Below are 17,750 nucleotides of genomic sequence, written 5' to 3' on the forward strand. Positions count from 1 at the left end.
GAGATGTCATCACCAACAGACCTGAACCATAAGAAGTGCTAAAGAAATTATTTCAAGCTCAAGGAAAAAGCAGAGAGAAACAGCTCTTCAGGAATGAATTCAGAGTGTTAAAAATAGTAAAACAAAAAAATTTGGATCTTGTTCTTTTTCCTATACATAATTGAAAAGAAGAGTCCTCTGGTTGCAATGTGGAGAACATGCTGTGGGAATAGGTAGGGGACATCTGAGAAGGGAGAGAGGGTGGAGACCATTCAGGAAGCTACTGTGGTTGCCTAGGAAAAGACATCCTAGGAATCTGCAGTAGCAAAGAAGAAGGAGGAAGTTCGTGTTCAATTGCAGTTGTAACATAAAACATATACTCTTTTCAAATACTCTGGACTACACTTCTACATGAAAAAACTACCAGTTATTTTCTCAGTCTGTGACATCAGCAAAAGGTGAAGTTTAGTTTAATCTTCCTTCTGTTCTGGAAGATACATAGTCCCTAGAAATATGTTCACGTCACTCTTTAAAAATTTTTTGTGCACACGTGTAAAAAAATGTTCTTTTCTTTAAAGAGCTCATCCCTCTAAATTGCTTTTTTAATAAGAGTATTATAATTATGCATAGTATTTGAGTTCATTTTGACAGAATTATACATACAAGGAATTTTACTTGAATCCCCATCCTCCCCTCCTACCTCCCCCTTTCCCCCTCCTCTACTCTGATCTTCCTTTCACTACTTTCATTATTTTGGATTGGTACCTTCTCATATAAAGGTGACATTCCCTTTGATACCTTTATATATGAATGTGACATGATTTTAAATTCATCCCATATTTCTTCCCCTTTACCTGTCCTACTCCCGCCCTCTCATTCTCCTCCTCCTTCTCGGCTGATCTTCCCTGTATCTTTCTGATACCCAATCCTCTCCCCAGTCACCTTCTTTCCCTTAGTTTGCTCTAACTTGGATATATGGGAGAAAACATTCCACACTTAATTTTCTGAGTTGGCTTATTTCACTTAGCATGATTTTCTCCATTTCCATCCATTTACCAGCAAATTCCATTTCATTCTTTATTGCTGAGTAAAACTCCATTGTGTATATATGCCACATTTTCTTGGTCCATTCATCTACTGATGGGCATCTGGGTTGATTCCATAATTTTACTATTGTAAATCAAGTTGCTGTAAACACTATAGTGGCTGTATCACTATAGTATGCTGATTTGAGTTCTTTTTGATAAATACTGAGGAGTGAGATATCTGGGTCACATGGTAGTTCCAATCCTAGGTCTTTGAGGAATCTCCACACTACTTTCCCAAGTGGTTATACTAGTTTGCAGTCCCACCAATAATGTATAAGTTTACCTTTTCCCTGCATCCTTACCAGCGTTTATTATTATTCATATTCTTGAAAACTGCCATTCTTACTGGATTTAGATAAAACCTTAGTGTAGTTTTGATTATCACTTCCTTGATTGCCAGAAATGTGGAACATTTTTCCATATATTTGTCGGTCATTTGTGCTTCTTCTTTTGAGAAATTTTCACTTAGTTCTTTTGCCCCTTTGTTAATTGGGTTATTTGGGGGGGCACTGATTTTTTTTTTTTTTTCCCATTCCTTGGGCTCTCTTTTCACTTAATCATTTCCTTTGCTGTGCAGGAACTTTTTAATTTGATGGCATTCCACATATTGATTACTGGTTTTATTTCTTGAGCTTTAGGGGTGTTATTTAGGAAGTCATGCCTGCATCTGTATGGTGGAGTGTTGACCCTATGTCTTCTTCTAGTAGTTGCAGGGTTTCTGGTCTAATTCCTCAATCTTTGATTCATTTTGATTTGACTTTTATGTAAGGTGAAAGACAGAGATCTAATTTCATTCTTCTGCTTATAGATAACCAGTTTTCCCAAAACCATTCGTTTAAAAGGCTGTCTTTTCTCCAACATGTTTTTGGCACCTTTGTCAAGTATCAGATGGCTATAAGCATGTGGGCTTGTCTCTGTGTCTTCTTTTCTATTCCATTTGTCTTCATGTCTACTTTGATGCTAACACCATGCCGTTGTTTGCTACTATAGCTCTGCAGTATAACTGAGATTGGGACCTCTCCTGCCATCACTTTTCTTATTCAGAATTGCTTTGGCCATTTGGGGTCTCATTCTTCCTTAAATTCAAAGGAATTTAAGGACTGTTTTTTTCCTAGTTTTGTGAAGAATGTCATTGGTATTTTGGTGGGGACTACATTGAATCTGATATTGCTTTGGGTAGAATGGCCATTTTGACAATACTAATTCTGCCTATCCAAGATTATCCCCTTTCCAAACTTTATATGCTTTGGGCCTCACAAAACTTGAATCCACACTGGACAATCAAAAAGGAAAAAAAAAAAAAAAAAAAAAAAAAAAAAAAAAAAACCCTAGGTAGCGTAAAAGGCAAGAAAGGCAGATTAGGAATGAAAATTAAAAGATAGTTTATAAATCCTCTTGAGCATTTACAGTAATGCTAGAGATGACTTGAATGATGAGTTTCATTTATAAGGCACCCCCACAAATTAAATCAGTAATACTAAACCTAATGTTCTCTAATCAACACTCTAGATCAGCATTCAGTATGCTCAAGATTCACATTATTATGTATACATCAGTGATCAAATATATCATAAATAACCTCTAAACTCAATTTTTTAAAAATTTTGGATTGAATCCAGGGGAGCTTTAACATCAAGTTATATCCCCTTATCCCTTCATTTTCTATTTCCAAACAAGGTCTTGCCAAGTTGCACAGGCTGCACTCCACCTTGGGATCCTCCTGCTTAGGAGAGGCTAGGATTACAGGTGCCCCACCACACCCAGCCTTGGAGGCAGTTTCTAAAAGGTAATACAGATAAGAGACTGTTGAGTTAATGCATTTAGTGCATCCTTTCATTTCCACAGCGAAGGAACTGGCCAGATTTTCTTGGAAGACTGTCAGTCCAAATATGTTTCTACTTACATTTTCACACACTTAAAAAAAAAAAAATTAAAAAGCCCTCCAATAACCTCCAACTCTGTGATAAGGTACTATCTCCATTACTGAACATGCTGATTTGCTTCAGCTACTGACTGAACTACAGGCATCTTCTCTCAATCTAACCTGACAGAAGGAATGGAAAACAAGGTGTCTGCCTGGGAATAACTTTACTATGTTTTAAATGCGATGGGCTAAGTGGTAAAGAATGAAGATTAAGAGAAGTGAAATGTAATTCTGCTCTTTGGCTTCCATAAAAGTTTTGCTCCCTGGGTTTCTTAAAAGCCTCTATACATTCTGAGAGTTACAGAAGAAGCCTGAATCAAAAATGAAAGTAGACAGCCAAGACCCAAGAGAGAGAAACTGTTCGGAAGAATCATCCACATGTCTTTGATTCTCTGACTTTCCTTCCTACTTTTCCATAAAGCAAAAGCCAAATATCAGATGATTTAGGTGTTACATAAAAAACATAAGCTATGAAAAAACAACTCAAACCTAACAAGGAAATAATCTTTAACCTGTTTTCATGGTTATTTTATGTTTTATTTAACAATCTTTTGGTAAGAAATACAACTATTTTCATTTTTAAACTATATTGTCTCATCTGTCCATCTTTTCACAGCAAGAACAAATTATGCTATGGACTCTCTAGTATAATGAGAAAATGTCATGATTACAAAAAAAATTTATTTATAATAAACAGTAAAATATAGTATGACTTTTTAGCATATTTTTCTTTCTTAAAGCTAAAATAAGCCAGAAATAATCATGTGCATTCACTGAGCTAATAATCATTCAAAAAATACTTCAGGAATATTTCAGTTTATAGTCCAGGACCCAGAACCTTGCTTCAAAGTGTAGACATGAGCTAGGAGTAGAGCCTGTATCACCTGAGGGCTTGCTAAAAATGAGAATCCCGATCTCTCTCAATCTCTCTCTCTCTCTCTCTCTCCTTACCATGATTCATGGGTAGTATGAATGCACATTGAATTTTGAAAAAGTCTATCTAGATGTTTCTGACAAATAAAAAACAATCATTAAAATGGAATGTAAATAAGCAAAGAACAGATTATGGAGTGCTTTAATAACTAAATTAAGACTTGAAGGGAGGTATAGAAGTGGTCTCTTAAATTATATTCTAAGTTTAAACACCACCTATGATCAAAATGATATGATATTGGCCTGCATTTTGCTGTCATATTTTCATGGGACTAAAGTCTCCTCAGAGTGTCCCTAAGACTACCAAGGTAAGGACAGTTTTCTCTCATTTTTCAAGGGTGCTTCACTGCTGTAGGCACTCTTAGAAAACATCTCCACCTCCAAAATAAAAGGACATACCATGATTTAATTGTCATTCTCTCAAAGTATTAATGTGCCATTAGAGAAGCTCCATATTTAAGAATTACCCAGTGACTTAAAACACCTTGAACCTGGTCCAAGTAGGATGAAAATTACCCACAAGGGAATGTTTCTTCTTACACGGTAGCAAGATCACTCTATACAGAGTTCCAGAAACAGTGCCAGAGGGAAAAATATCTGCTCCCTTGCTGAGTCTGAATATAACATCTACTTAGAAAAGGAGTGTCTAGAGGAAGGGCTGAGCACCACACGCAGGCGGCAACACTTAGCCTCCTCCGCGGCCTCACGTGCACCAATGAGGGCGCACTGAGAACCCGCCAGCATCCCAACCACCGGCCAGACAAGCACTGCCATGAGCTCTCAGGCCTCAGCTTCCTAAGGACCACCACTTCAAAGCCAGTAAGGACTGCTGGAGGCTTAGTCTCTGAAGGTAAACTAAGTACCTCTAAGTACTGATGGAAACTTTGATAAGTCTGCAATTTTATCACAATAAAAAGAAAAAATATTCTCCAAGCAATTTTCAAATTAGAATTAGAAATCATAGATTAATTATTATTGGTAACCCCAGTTTCTACTTCTGATCCTGACATACATCTTCCATTTGACCTTGAGTTAGGTAGTTAAACTTTTGTACTTCTATGTTAACTATAATATCATTATGGGAAATCGATATAATCTATATAGGTAACAAAATTTAATTAATAAATGACTTCAAATCAATTCTTAAAATTAATGTGTTAAATGAACATACAACAATACTTGAAATAAGGCGAATATCTGAGTAAATTGTGCAACTTTATACAAATTCACATACCCACTGTTCAAAAATAAATAAAAATAAACCCAAAGATAAAAAACTTGAATAAAAGCAACTGGCTACAGGATTGATGTGCAAGACAGTCTTATTTCTATCAGATGCATCACATATAAAATAGTGGCATTTCTGGTTTAACAACTTAGCTTCCTTTGTGTAAACAAACTATGAATGCTATAGCTTTCTTACTTTAGATTTTGGGACCCTCAGATCTTCTGACTTTGATGTGTTTCAACACTCAAATATTTCTGAGTTCAATCCCCGGTACCCACCCCCTCCGCCACCAAAAAAAAAAAAAAAAGGTAAAATATTTGTAGGAGTGGTTTGGTTGTGTTCACAAAATTTAAATCTCATTCAGTCCCATAAATCTGAACTTGCATTCAAAATGGTAATTGATCTTTATTATAAACTATTATAAAGTATAGCATTCTACTTTAGATAGAACTGCATCTACCTATTTAAAAGCAATTACCCCATAATTCACAAGACAGCCCTGGCCAAGTGTGCCATGAAGTTTGTAAACATTAGACTGTGTGGTGGCAGAAATCACATGTACAAACTTTACGACCCTGAACTATAACTGATTTCAGGTAACAGCACAGGAAATGGATCCCCCAAAGGGCTATAACTCAAGCTGGCTTCTTAAAAATATGTTCAGTGTACTATGATTCAATGGGTGAGGATGAAAGGGTGGGAGAGATACGGTAGAGTAGTTACAACCTATACTGTTTAGTTCTTACCTCTCCAACTACTTGTCCATTTAATATCTGATAAACCTCTGTATGTGTATTAAGACAAACTTCAAAAGAGATAAAACTGATAATAGTAATATTTAAAACAATTATAAAATTCTTAGTAGTTCTTAATCACTTATCATTGCTAAATTTGTAAAGACCTGGTATGATGGATATAATCATCATCATAAAAATATAAACCAGATTGGGAAAAAATACACGTACCACATATGTAATGCATATACTCTCATGAAATTAAAATCCTCTTTTTGAATAGTACTTCCCTAAGACTTCGGCTAAGCCAAATAAACTGTTATGATATTGGAAATGTCAATATGGTTTAAATAACCGAATTCACCTATAGTTAGACTTTTTATTTTGGTCTTGCATTACAAACATACATACATGTTTGTTTACATTTAAATATATTCACACACATGTTCAAATGCTGTCTACTAGGATTATTTCTAAGTAGATGATTTGTCCTAGGATTTAAAAAACATGGTAGGATTAGAAGTTTAAAAGTCTTACACATTGGCCAAAACATTCCAATTCCAAAATTATTGCTTTTATGTAAATTTACATCCAAAAGAAGTCCATTAACTATCAAAGTTTATCACTACAAAATAAGGTCTGCTAAAAACTTAAAATTATTGCCTTCTATGGGACATTGGCAGTTAAAGAATGTTGCTACAAGCTGAAATGCAAGTAGCCAGGTCTACAGATTTTTTCTGTAAAACAGCCTGAGCAGGCAGCTGATGAGCAGTTTCCTTTTTAATTAGAGTTGCTTCCTGATTAATTAGTCCCAGAACGCTTAATGCAAGACTACACAGTGCCACTGGGACTGAACAATGATTTCCCTTCTGGTCATAGTTACACATCATCTTTTCCCCAGGATTAAGCTCAATCTATTTTCTGTTCAAATGGGAAAAGGTCTTTTCACAGCATAAGTGAATTAGAAAAACTGCAGGTCTATATCAAAAGATGTATCATTAATCTCAACAGGAATACAGAATATGTATATTATCTAGGGAAATTCAGTAAATCCTTAATGTAAGGTTCTGGTGTAGTTTACTTAGAATATCTTAATTTGAAATAGTTTATAATAAAGATCAATTACCATTTTGAATGCAAGTTCAGATTTATGGGACTGAATGAGACTTAAATTTTGTGAACACAACCAAACCACTCCTACAAATACTTTAGCTTTTTTTTTTTTTGGTGGCGGAGGGGGTGGGTACCGGGGATTGAACTCAGAAATATTTGAGTGTTGAAACACATCAAAGTCAGAAGATCTGAGGGTCCCAAAATCTAAAGTAAGAAATCTATTTTTTTCAGAATTACCTGATTTCATTTATTCTTTATGAATTGCATAGTTGTTAGTATGCACACAGAAACACAGACTCCGAAGCATGACCTGTACTGGTTCCCCGGCTGGGATCTCAGTTTCTGGGTCCTACTTTGTTTTCCCATCACGTAGAAAAAATAAAAGGAAAAGCTATAGCAACTTCAGTTAATAGGTCACTGTGGAGAAATAGTATCTTGCTTACAGGTCTACATACCCACTGTACAGATGGGCAGGAAAATTAGAATAAGATTTAAATCCAAAACTGCCATTCTACTTTCTCACACAAGAACTGAAGACTTAAAAGAATCAAATGGAAATTGCTCCTTTTCACATCATTTTTGCAGGTATCAAGATAAAAGCTTCAAGACGCTGTCTTCAAAACATTAGTCATCTATTAAAAGATTAAGCAGTTTCCATACACATGTCAGAGCTCGAAGGGTAGAAGTGATTGACTTCTTCTGACATAGTAACAATTAAAGCTCTCTTAGGGAACAGTGCATGCATACCCATGATATCCTAAATCAGGAATAATAAAGTTCTCATCAACCTCAACCTAGACTCTTTACCACTCATGAAAAAAATTTGTGTACATAAAAATTGAAGGTAGCCATGTACTCAATGGAAATATTACCAATAAAATAAACTATGAATCTAGATAAAGTAAAAATTTACTATAAAAGGAAAGGTCACTAAATCAAGAATCCTAATAAATTGCTATGATATGATTATTTTAGTTGAAAAAATTGATTCGATCTTAATATTTAGTTTGAATCAAACTAAAGAATTAAAATAAATGAATAACATTAGTTAAATCAAAAGCCAGCTTACAGAATAAAACTTAAAACTATAAACAATTTTGGCAGCATAAATAATATCCCAATTATGGTATTTATACAGTATCCTTTTGAATAAACTCCAGAAATTTTACATAGGAACTGCATTTTGCCAAGGCCAAAATAACCTTAAATATATTCAGTGGTCTTTTGGGTTTTCCTTTTATTTTTTCTACGTGATGGGAAAACAAAGTAGAACCCAGGAACTGAGATCCCAGCAGGGGAACCAGTACAGGTCATGCTTCGGAGTCTGTGTTTCTGTGTGCATACTAACAACTATGCATTTCATAAAGAATAAGTGAAATCAGGTAATTCTGAAAAAACTAGAAAAATGTTAAAAAGATAACTTTTCAATAACTAGTTTTCTGTCTGGTCCCTAGGAGCTACTCATTAAATATGATGAGAAAAGACATCAATTAACCAGGTATGGTATATGATTTGATGTTTTCTATAAAATAACTCAAAATTCATAACTTCTTATCAATTCCTTAAATTATAATATCATAGTCAATTAATTCTTCCTTTTTTTCTTTTTTCCATTTTCTTGGGGGGGGTGGGTTTTTGTTTATTTTCTTATTTATTTTTAATCACATAGTACTGCCCTATAGAGTTTAATTCATTTAATCATTCAATGCCTGTTCATTAAGACCTAGGGCCTGAGGATACAAAGTACAACAAAATGACAGTTTCTCCATGATTACACAGCCTGCTACTATCTTGCCCTTTTAAAAATCAACTAAAATCTCCACAATGAGAAAGCAGACTTATCTGAGAAATCCACAAAGGACAAATATAAGACGTTTCAGAACCACAATATCAACAGTTACAAAAGGGAGGCAGCTAATAACAAGAATGGGAGACAGGATGGAGAGACAGAAGACAACTGTAAAGACACATCAAGTGAAAAAGAGAAGATAATGAGAAAGTGATTCATGAGCTAATCAAGCAAGAAGCTGCGAAGTGAAACAATTACCAAACACAAGCAGAAAGGTGTAACATGTTGGGTAGAGATTAGGAAGGCAGATTTTGGGGACCAGTTTCATAGATATATGCTACCTATCCCCTCTTTTACTTTGATACCTATTAATGGTAAAGATATCTAAACAAAAATTTGAAGAGATAAATCAAAGCATAAGTCCTGCAAAAAACTTATCATATGACATTACCCAATAAAACATAAATAACATTCTACAAATATGTGCTAAAGCCAATAAAGTTATTATGAAACTGGGATCCAAAGTTACAATCCTAGACTCTTAAAAATTTATGAGATTGAAAAGATATCATTGTTTTCCTTTTGTTTAAATCTCTAGCTATAAAGACGGCTAGCGTTATATAACAGTACAGATTCTATTATGCCACGGAATGATCTATGCTCAACAAGAACATCAAGTCTTCCCTCAAAACAGTATATGCCTAGTCTAAATCTATAATATGAAATTTTCTCTTAACGTACCTCAAAACCTAATACTTAAAGGATAACAAAAATTATTAACTAACTAAACATGTCACTTAAGTACATAAAAATAATCAAGAATACATTTCAATTTTTACACAACATCAGTGCTGAGGAGTTGATGAGGAAACTGTTAGTTCTGACATTCACATATAATTATAGTTTCTATACATGTAGATATCGCTATGGCGATAAGGGAAATATCAGGATGAGGACCAAAGAAATTTGATAAAAATAATAATAATAAGCAAAGGCATAATTATGTAATAAGAAAAAAGCATCCTGGGAATGCAAATTGGTATGACCATTATGGAAAGTGGTATGGAGATTCCTCAGAAAACTTGGAATGGAACCACCATTTGACCCAGCTATCCCACTTCTCGGTTTATACTCAAAGGACTTAAAATCAGCACACTACAGTGACACAGCCACATCAATGTTTATAGCAGCTCAACTCACAATAGTTAAACTTTGGAACTAACCTAGATGCCCTTCAACAGATGAATGGATAAAGAAAAAGTGGTGTATATACATATACAATGGAATATTACTCAGCCTTAAAAAAGAATGGAATTATGGCATTTGCCAATAAATGGATGGAGCTGGAGAATATCATGCTAACCCAAATAAGTCAATCTCCAAAAACCAAAAGTCAAACATTTTCTCTGATATGCAGATGCTAATTCACACTAGGGGGTGTGTCTAGGGAAGAATAGAGTTACTTTAGATTAGTAGAGGGGATTAAAGGGAGGGGAGGGGATATGGTGATAGAAAGTATAGTAGAATGAATCAGACATTATTACCCTGTGTACATTTATGACTATATGACTGGTGGGATTCTACATCATGTATAACCAGAAGATTGAGAAATTATACTCCATTATATATGATGTATCAAAGTACCTTCTACTGCCATAAATACCTCATTAAAACAAATAAAAAATTTTAAAAACGATGCACCATCTGACCATCGGATGCAATGGCACTTGCCTATAATGCCAGCAAATGGGGAGGTTCAGGCAGGAGGATCGCAGGTTCAAGGCCAGCTTCAGCAACTTGGCAAGGCCCTAAGAAACTTAATAAGACCCTGCCTCAAAATTTAAAAATTTAAAAAATTTTAAAGGACTGGGGATATGACTCAGTGGTAAAGCACCCCTGGGTTCTATCCCTGGTGAAAGAAAGGGAGGGAGGGAGGAAGGGAGGGAGGGAGGGAGGGAGGGAAGGAAGGAAGGAAGGAAGGAAGGAAGGAAGGAAGGAAGGAAGGAAGGAAGGAAGGAAGGAAGGAAGGGAGGGAAAAGGAAGGAAGGGAAAAGGAAGGAAGGAAGGAAGGAAGGAAGGAAGGAAGGAAGGAAGGAAGGAAGGAAGGGAGGGAGGGAGGGAGGGAAAAGAAAGGAAAGAAAAGAAAGGAAAGAAAGAAAGAAAGAAAGAAACTATTATCCTTATTATGCAATAAAAGAAAAAGTAAAAGGTACATTTTCTTAAATAATTTTTCAATAATTCTTATTTCTTGAAAAAAATTTCCTGTAGCTGAATATATAAAGCATTAAGAAATCCAACACAATTAGTATTCTATTCTCCTTGCCCATATTATTATTTATTTGGTTATATTATTTTGGGTTAGTATATTTTAAAGAACTATAATTTTTTTAAAGAAACATCGGTAATATACCTGAACAAAAGCATGTGGTTTTACAAATACCAACAGTACAGACCCAGGTGGAATAACCTCATTCTATCAAAAAGCTCATTTCCTTCAACTAGACAAGGTTATGACAGAGAACAGAGCAGCTGTGTGATTAAGCAATGGTCTCTCCATGAAATCTAGTATAGAGAATTATTTGACGAACAACCTGCATAGAATCTTTAAGAAGTAAACTATGTAAAGAAAAAGTAAACATTTACTTGGTTAAATCATATAGAGAGTTTTATTTAGTTTTGAAACTTACCAAACGAAGAATTACATAAAGTGATACGATCATTTTACTCTTTAATATTCAGTAAATATTATCCAAACATAAGGAAACTACCAACTGAAACATTTCCCCTTGAGAATTTACAATATTATAATTATAGTACATTCTACTACCCAAGAGTAAAATTTTCTTTAGTTGGATGTTTTATTAAAAACCATCTGCTACAATAATGCACTGGAGAACAGAGTGAAGACAGACTTTACTATGAGTAGTACCAAGACTCTGACAGGAATAAACATGGTGAAGCTTTATATGTACATATGATGCCGAAGAAAGCAAAGAACTTATAGAATCTCAAAATAGGTCACTCTCCTGGATGTTTTTTGTTTGTTTATTTCCCCAAAAAAAGGATTTTTGGCAGAAACCACTAAGGTTAACATTTGCAACCATTGCCTACTTTGCTCTCTTATACAAGTCTAGGCAAATGATCTCTATCATTTATACAACTGGGCTGCTCCTTTGCCAGTTTACACTTGTTTTATTTTAGTCAATCAATGACATTTTTCAACTAATCAGTACCTGGCACACAATAAGTACTCGAATACTTTTGAACAGACACTGTAATTTTATTGGTTAAAATTCTATTACATCGGATGATCAATTAAATAATTTCTTCTTATATAATTTTGATATGATGTATATTTTCTGAGGATTTTCATCATGTACATTTGTTCTAACAGAAACTTTTATTAAGTTCTTCCTACTTAAGAAAGGGAAAAAGATTGATCCATGAATAGCATCTGTAGCTGGCCCACCGGGGTAGGAGTCGGGGAAGGAAAGAACACACTGATTTTCATCTCCAAGGCAGGACTCTGGACAGCCCAGGCTGTCGCTAATCAGCAGTTGAACCCTTACATAAGCCACTCCTTAGACTACATCCTCTCTCCTATCCTGCACAGACATTTCTCAAGTCTGCAGATGATCTCTTCTGTGAAGTTTTCCTTGGCTCAACCCGAGTAGAGAGGACATTATTACCCCCTTGTGTTCTGTGCACTTGATTAAGGACATTATTACCTCCTGTGTTCTGTGCACTTGATTAAGACACATTGTAACTTTCATCATAACGTCTTACTCTACCTATGCACAGACCTGGCTCTTCCTTGGCTGCATTCCTCAAGGATATGAACCCTTTTTTTCTATGTAGCTCTAGAAATCAGAGTGTGGCTCATAAACAATGCTCAATCAAGAGTTACTGAATGATAAGGGATTGGTATCCTAAATCTACAAAGACACTTCCAACCCAACAATAAAAAGACAATCGAATTTTTAAATGAGCAAAACATTTAAAGAGACAATGCTCCAAAGAAGATTAGACAACTGGTCAACAAGCACATGAGAAGATGCTCATAATTAGTCATTGGGGAAACGTAAATCAAAATCCTAATGAGATGCCAATCCATACACACTGGGATGGCTATAAGAAAATAAAATAGGAAAATAAAAAGTACTAGTGAGGATGTGGAGAAACTGGAACTCTCATACATTGCTCCTGGGAACACAAAATAGCTCATCTGCTATGGAAAACAGTTGGCCAGTTCCTCAAAATACTAAAACATAGCAGCCATACAACCTGGCAACTACACTCAAGAGAGCTAAAAATAAGCTCACACAAAAACTTGCATAAAAATGTTTGAGACAGCATTATTCATAGTACCCACAAAGCAAATATATGTCTTCATCAACTGATGACTCTATAAGACAAAATATAAAATTTATATCTATGCACTAGAATATTATGCAGTCATAAAAAAGAATTAAGTACTGATATATGCTATAACCTAAATGAACATATAAATCATTATGCTAAACGAAAGAAGCCACACATAAATGGTATTGTATGGTTCCATTCATATGAAAAATGCAGAACAGCTAAATCCAACAAAGTAGATTAATGGTTGCCAGGGGATGGGAGAGGGGCACTTGGAGATACCATGTTTATTTCTGCTGTGATGGAAATATTTAGCAATTAGATCAGCTGAGATGGTTATACAGAATTACATAAAAATTACTGAATTACACATTTAAAAATGACTAAAATGGTGAATAAGTAAGTTTTTAAGTTCTTAAGTAAGTTTTCAAAAACATTTTGTATTCCTTCTTTCCTTGCAACCTGGTCTCTGGTAGGCTTTTTATAAAGCAACAGTTTCTTCAAGCTAAACCAGTTCATGAACTGACCTTGAAATCTTGCCATTCCCTTAATAAGACAGGAAAAATTAGAGCAAGAGACCAACAGCCGCTGAACCACAACCAACAAGTGCCAAATATGCAAGTGCTTCCTACTGAAAATCCTCTGCATGTTTGTGTTCTTCCCACTGAGTGGTGGTAAACCCCAAAATACACAATACACTCTTGGCTACAAGCATTTGCTGTCTCATTTCTACTCTTAAGCATAGAAAAGTGAGAAAATCATTTTTAGAAATAATGACAGTATTCGTCATCTTATTATATTTGGATATGATGTAAGGAAGACAATGAAATTAAATAAACCATTGTACTTCCCATCACTGAAATGTTACGACTTGAGAACTTGAATACAAGCACATGACCAAAGCAACACATTTCTATATTGTCTGAAAAAAAATGATGTTTTTAATAAATTGTACTATTAACAATAGAAATAACCTTATAAAGTTCATGTTGTCATATATTTCTAATTGAATGTGGAAATACTTATATTACAAACTTAATTATATATTGCTAGTCAATCTCAAGTGGCAACTAGTAACATTCACCATTCTGAAAAAAAAATAAGATTACATGTACTTTTAAAATAAATTATTCTGCAACAGATCTCAACCACTGCCACTATTAAGAAGCAATCTATCCCAGTTATTGCTTCTTGCTTTTATTTCTTGTGCTATGGGAGTCCTGTTAAGGAAGTCTGATCCTAAGCGGACATGTTGAAGATTTGGACCTACTTTTTCTTCTGTAAGATGCAGGGTCTCTGGTCTGATTCCAAGGCCCATGATCCATTTTGAGTTGAGTTTTGTGCAGAGTGAGATAGGGGTTTAGTTTCATTCTGCTGCATGTGGATTTCCAGTTTTCCCAGCACCATTTGTTGAAGAGGCTATCTTTTCTCCATTGCATATTTTTGGCCCCTTTGTCTAGTATGAGAAAACTGTATTTATTTGGGTTTGTGTCCGTGTCCTCTATTCTATACCATTGATCTACCTGTCTGTTTTGGTGCCAATACCATGCCGTTTTTGTTACTATTGCTTTGTAGTAGAGTTGAAGTTCTGGTATTACGATAACCCCTGCTTCACTCTTCCTGCTAAGGATTGTTTTAGCTATTCTGGTTTCTTATTCTTCCAGATGAATTTCATGATTGCTTGCTCTATTTCTGTAAGGTACGTCATTGGGAATTTAATTGGAATTGCACTGAATCTGTAGAGCACTTTTGGTAGTATGGCCATTTTGAGAATATTAATTCTGCCTATCCAAGAACATGGGAGATCTTTCCATCTTCTCAGGTTTTCTTTAATTTCTTTTTTAGTGTTCTGTAGTTCTCATTGTAGAGGTCTTTCACCTCTTTTGTGAGATTGATTTCCAAGTATTTTATTTTTTTCAAGGCTACTGTGAATGGGGTAGTTTTCCTAACTTCTCTTTCTGAAGATTCATCACTTACGTATAAAAATGCATTAGATTTATGAGCATTGATCTTACATTCTAGTACTTTACTGAATTCACTTATGAATTCTAGAAGTTTTCTGGTAGAATTTCCCGGTTCCTCTAAATATATAATCATGTCATCAGCAAATAGGGATACTTTGAGTTCTTCTTTTCCTATTCATATCCCTCTAATTTCAAACTAAAAAGGTTTCTCCCAGAAAAGAAAACTATCAACAATGTGAAGAGAGAGCCTAGAGAGTGGGAGAAAATCTTTGCCACTCATACTTCAGATAGAGCACTAATTTCCAGAATATAGAAAGAACTCAAAAAACTCTATACCAAGAATACAAACAACCCAATCAACTAATGGGCTAAGGAAACGAACAGACACTTCACAGAAGAAGATCTATAAGCAATCAACATATATATGAAAAAATGTTCAACATCTCTAATAATAAGAGAAATGTGAATCAAAACTACCCAATTAGAATGGCAGTTATCAAGAATACAAGCAACAATAGGTGTTGGAGAGGATGTGGGGGACCATACATTACTGGTGGGGTTGCAAATTAGTGTAGCCACTCTGGAAAGCAGTGTAGAGATTCCTTAGAAAACTTGGAATGGAACCACCATTTGACCCAGCTATCCCATTCCTCGGCCTATACCCAAAGGACTTAAAATCAGCATACTACAGTGATGCAACCACATCAATGTTCATAGCTGCTCAATTCACAATAGCCAGATTGTGGAACCAACCTAGATGCCCTTCAATTGATGAATGGATAAAGAAACTGTGGTATATATACACAATGGAATATTACTCAGCCATAAAGAAAGATAAAATTATGGCATTTGCAGGCAAATGGATGAAATTGGAGAATATCATGCTGAGATAAGCCAATCTCAAAAAACCAAAGGACGAATGATCTAGCTAATGAGCGGATGATGACACATAATGGGGGGTGAGAGGGGGCAAGAATGGAGGAAGGAGAGACTATATAGAGGGAAAAGAGGGGTGGGAGGGGTGGGGGGGAGGAAAAAATAACAGAATGAATCAAACACCATTACCCTATGTAAATTTATGATTACACAAATGGTATGCCTATACTTCATGTACAAACAGAAAAACAAGATGTATCCCATTTGTTTACAATAAAAATAAATTAAAAAAAAAAAAAGAAGCAACCTAAAGCAGAGAAAGGTCACTGTCCTCCCAATATCTAGTCTCTTTCTTCTTGTTCAAAGGATATAGGTGGAGTCATGGCTTGGGCTTAGGGGAAAACTCTTTAAAAGGGCAAGAGGCTTGATTGGCTAGTTCTAATTTGCATCATTTTGCTATTAAAATATAAAATTATCATCATGAGTAAAGCACTTTGCTGAGTTCCATGAGTCATTCCTGCAAACTAACAAACCTCAGGGAATCTGTGGAAACCCTCATATTTGTAGCCAGCTCATCTGAAGTCAGGAGGGTCCTGGGGAACCCACACTTATGCAAGTCTCTTATGTAAAATGAAGTAGCACATGCATACAGCCTCTGTACATCCTGCTGTATATTTTAAACCATCTCTAGATTACTTATATTCCCTAATATAATGTAAATACTATGTAAGTATGGATTACACTGTATTGTTTAAAGAATAATGCCAAGAAAAAAAAGCTATAAATGTTCACTATAGAGATAAGCTTTTTTTCCCCCAATATTTTGGATCCACTGATCAAAACCGAGGATACCACGAACCAATTGTATATTTAATTAGGTAAATAAAAATTATAAAGTCAGGCTAGGTTTGTGCCTTAGTGGTAGAGTGCTTCCCTTACATGGGTGAGGCACTGGGTTCAATTCTCAGCACTGCATATAAATAAGTGAAAGAAACAAAGGTCAATCAACAATAAAAAAATATTTAAAATAAAAAAATTATAAAGTCACTTAAATGAAAATATGAAATCTAGGCATAAATTGCTCATAGATGATTATGGACACTGCTTATCACTACTCAACAAGTATTCAAAACAAAAGGCGTAAGTATTAAGTGCACAGCATCAAAATAGTTTATTTTTAAAGAAGTTCAAAGCATTTATTACTTGTGGGAGCTATGAAAAACAAATACCTTAAGATGTTGCTCCATGAAAATAATATGAAAAGGGTGTCCTACCTTTGTGATAAGAATTCGGTATCTGTCCAGCATCGCCTGGTTGTCATGGCAGCCTGCTAGGAGCTGCCATACTTCTGCCCTCAATGCTTCTGGAACACCACTCTTCACCAAAGTGGACAGCCCTTTTGGTCGTGCACCAAGGTTACTGTGCCTGAGGAAAGAAAACAAGCCATTCATATTCCCTCTACCACTCCTCAACTGTTGTTGCTATGGAAAGTACATTTACTAGTCTATATTAAAATGTGAGCCTGGAGGGGCTGGGGCTGTAGCTCAGTGGTAGAGCGCTTGCCTAGCACATGTGAGGCACTGGGTTTGATCCTCAGCACCACATAAAAATAAGTGAACAAAATATTGTGTCCATCTACAACTAAAACATATAGAGAAAAACAATGTGAGCCTGGAAGTGTGCATGGTAGGGCACACCTATAACCCCAGGGACCTAAGGCAGGAAGATCTCAAGTTCAAGGCCAGCCTCAGCAATTTAGT

The 17,750-nt window shown here is 35.3% G+C and overlaps 1 protein-coding gene across 6 annotated transcripts in view; it reads right to left on the reverse strand.

The window, feature by feature from the left end:
- The window catches only part of RABGAP1L (RAB GTPase activating protein 1 like), a 683,255-nt gene that overhangs the window by 435,059 nt on the left and 230,446 nt on the right, over positions 1-17,750 (reverse strand). For all 6 annotated transcript variants that reach the window (XM_079106392.1, XM_079106391.1, XM_079106386.1 and 3 more), the window contains one exon: positions 17,265-17,415. In XM_079106392.1, the coding sequence (XP_078962518.1) occupies positions 17,265-17,415 (151 nt within the window). The remainder of the gene's footprint in view (positions 1-17,264; positions 17,416-17,750) is intronic.

Source organism: Sciurus vulgaris (assembly GCF_902686455.1).
Source record: "Sciurus vulgaris genome assembly, chromosome: 12".
Taxonomy (NCBI): Eukaryota; Metazoa; Chordata; class Mammalia; order Rodentia; family Sciuridae; genus Sciurus; species Sciurus vulgaris.